Source organism: Gavialis gangeticus, unplaced genomic scaffold (genome assembly GCF_001723915.1).
Source record: "Gavialis gangeticus isolate Ggan-Ray unplaced genomic scaffold, GavGan_comp1, whole genome shotgun sequence".
Lineage (NCBI taxonomy): Eukaryota > Metazoa > Chordata > Crocodylia > Gavialidae > Gavialis > Gavialis gangeticus.
Window position 1 is genome coordinate 1,470,402 of NW_017729032.1, and position 2,687 is coordinate 1,473,088.

Here is a 2,687-nt window from a genome sequence, read left to right on the forward strand (position 1 = left end):
GTGGGTCTGCCCACCTGAAGCCCTATCTGCCCGCCCACCCGCACAGGCTGCTGCAGGAGCTGCGGTCCGTGCATTGGCTGCCCCAGGACGATACCCGCAGCTTCAGCTTCCCGGAGCTGCAGCGAGCCCTGGCCCAGGAGAAAAGCCGTGCGCGTGGCCTGCTGGCCCACTGCCTTGCCCTCTGCACCACCATCCTGGAGCTGGTGAGCCCAGCCCGGCTTGGCACGGCACACCCCTCCCATGGACGCAGCAGAAGGGCTGCAGCACCCCCCACTGGGGACACCCTGTGTCCCCGTGCCCTCCATCCCAGGGGCAGGCAAGCCGGGGACGTGGGGGGAGCAAGTGGCCCCTCAAACATGGGGCCGCCCCGGCAGGTGCGCAATGACACGTACAGGATGGCGCAGGGGCTGCAGGGCGGGACGCAGGTCTGCGGGCACCCCCAGGCTGGGGGGTCCGCGCACCAGCAGCGCCTGCAGAGCGAGGGGATGCAGCGGTGGCACCGGGCGGCCGAGCGCTGGCTGGGGCAACTGGGCAGCCTGGCCCGGCTCGTCAACCTGCTTGTGGCCCAGAGCCTGGTCTCCATGGTGCAGGACCAGGTCACCGCTTTCATCGGCCGCGTCATGCAGGTGCGGGGGCACTGGCCTGGCTCCCCATGGCTGGGCCTCTGGGGCTGGCCCTGCCCTGCCCTGACCGCCCCCCTGCCCTCGCAGGCCGACGGCGCCGGGCGCGAAGCCGTGCTGCGGGTGCAGCTGGTCTTCGATGCCGACAACTGGCTGGTGTCCTTCCCCTCGCGCCAGGCGCTGGAGGACAGCCTGCTGGGTGCGCTGGACGCTGTGCTGGAGTCGGTGCTGGAGGTCAGTGCCCTCCGCCCCGGCTCCAGGGCCCGTCCACTCGGCCCGGGGCTGCTCCATCATGTGTCAGGCCCGGAGCTGTGGGGCTGCAGCCGGGCCCTGGAGACCCGCTGTGGCCCACGCTTCCCCACAGGTGTGCCAGACCAGAAAGGAGCTGCCGGGGTCAGTGGCCGAGTCAAGTGCCTCCGAGGCTGGGACGGCCCCAGGCCTGGACCCACTGACCGGTGCGTGCCCTCGCCCTGCCGCAGCCCCAGGGCCAAGCAGCGTCCACCCCTGTCCCTGCCCCCAGCCGCAGCAGAGGGGCCACCCCGGTCCCTGCTGCGTGTGGCCGGGGGGGCTCACACTGCCCCCCATGCGCAGCGCTCTGGGCGGCGGGGAAGGGCAGCATGGGGACCCCCGTGGAGCTGCTGCCCAGCCTGTGGGACGAGGCGCTGGGCACGCAAGAGCGAGCCCCGAGGCAGCCCCTCGCGGGCCTGGAGGTGACGGGGCGCCGGGCGCGCAGCCACTACCCAGAGCCGGCGTGGGAACAGCTGGAGCAGGACCTGCGCACCGACGGCTGCATCCAGGCGGCCCGCGCCACCCAGCAGGCCCAGCTGGCGGTGAGCGTGGGGCTGCATCGCCAGGGCCTGGTCCCACCCCACCCCCTGCACTCGGGGTCCCTGGGCTGCGGCCCCTCTTGCCGCTCCCCTTCCCTTGGGGCTGTGTTGCCCCCTTGCAGGGCAGCCACAGCCCAGGCACCCATCCCATGCCAGGCTGCTCCCGAGCTGCCCCAGGGGCCCGGCCCGCCCATCGGGACCAGGGCAGGAAGGAGGCTGGCCCTTCGAGGGGGGGCCAAGCCCCGCCGCCCCGGGCGGAGTGCGCTGCGCGGGAGCTGGGGCAGCATCGTCCCTGCCCCACGCGCTGAGCCGTGGCTGCGGTCGCAGGCGGCGCTGGACGAGACGCAGGAGCTGTGCCGGGAGCACGCCTGGGTGGCCGAGGTGCACGCCTTCGTGCAGGGCTGGAGCCCCGCGGCGCTGGAGGTCATGCGGGGCCAGGCACCCAGCACCTATGCTGAGCATGTGGCCCAGCTCCGCGCCTGGGCCCAGCGCCTGCAGGACTTGCCGCCCGCCGTCGTCACCCGCAACCGCCTCTTCCTGGTGGACTGCAGCAGCCTGCAACAGGAGACGGGTGCGTGGCCGGGGGGGCCCGCAGGACCTCTGTGGGGCACGTGGATGCTGCGGGGGGGCGGGGGCAGCAGGGCCCTGACCCCGCACCACCCCTGCCCCAGCACCCCTGGTGGCGTGCATCACCGCCGAGCTCCAGGCGCTGGCGCTGCACGAGGCCTCGCTGCGCAGCAAGGTCCTCATCACCGAGCTGAGCACCGTGCTGAAGCTCTACCGCAGCGTTGGCTCCGACATCCTCACCGTCGCCAAGTGCTCCCACAAGGTGCGGCCCCAGCCGGGGCGCCCCACGGGGTGGGGGCAGCTCAGACCCCCAGCCAGCCGGCGGGGAGGCACCGGCCCCCGGCGCTGACGAGCAGATCCCCCACAGCTGCAGCAGTACCAGGGCCAGATGGGCGAGCTGCAGGAGCGCGTGGAGTACGTGCGCAGCCTCAACGACGTGATCCGGCACTGCTTCCGCCCGCTCGCCCCAGACGAGGAGAGCCAGGAGAACGCGGTGAGCGCGCGGCAGGAAGCCACCGGGCAGGGGCACGGCCGGCCGGCGGGCGCGTGGAGGGGCACAGGCCTGGCCTCGGCCCCTGCAGCTTCCTGCAACGCAGCTCCTGGACGAGGGACGTCCAGGGCTCGCATCCAGTCCAGCCCCTGCCTGAGGCAGGGTCAGCCCCATCCAAACCAG

The 2,687-nt window shown here is 73.4% G+C and overlaps 1 protein-coding gene across 1 annotated transcript in view; it reads left to right on the forward strand.

The window, feature by feature from the left end:
- The window catches only part of DNHD1 (dynein heavy chain domain 1), a gene marked incomplete at its 5' end in the record, with an annotated part of 79,014 nt that overhangs the window by 5,811 nt on the left and 70,516 nt on the right, over nt 1–2,687 (forward strand). The window contains 7 exons of the mRNA XM_019523758.1: nt 47–203; nt 375–854; nt 985–1,075; nt 1,116–1,450; nt 1,775–2,018; nt 2,119–2,276; nt 2,382–2,507. Coding sequence (XP_019379303.1) covers nt 47–203; nt 375–854; nt 985–1,075; nt 1,116–1,450; nt 1,775–2,018; nt 2,119–2,276; nt 2,382–2,507 — 1,591 coding nt within the window. The remainder of the gene's footprint in view (nt 1–46; nt 204–374; nt 855–984; nt 1,076–1,115; nt 1,451–1,774; nt 2,019–2,118; nt 2,277–2,381; nt 2,508–2,687) is intronic.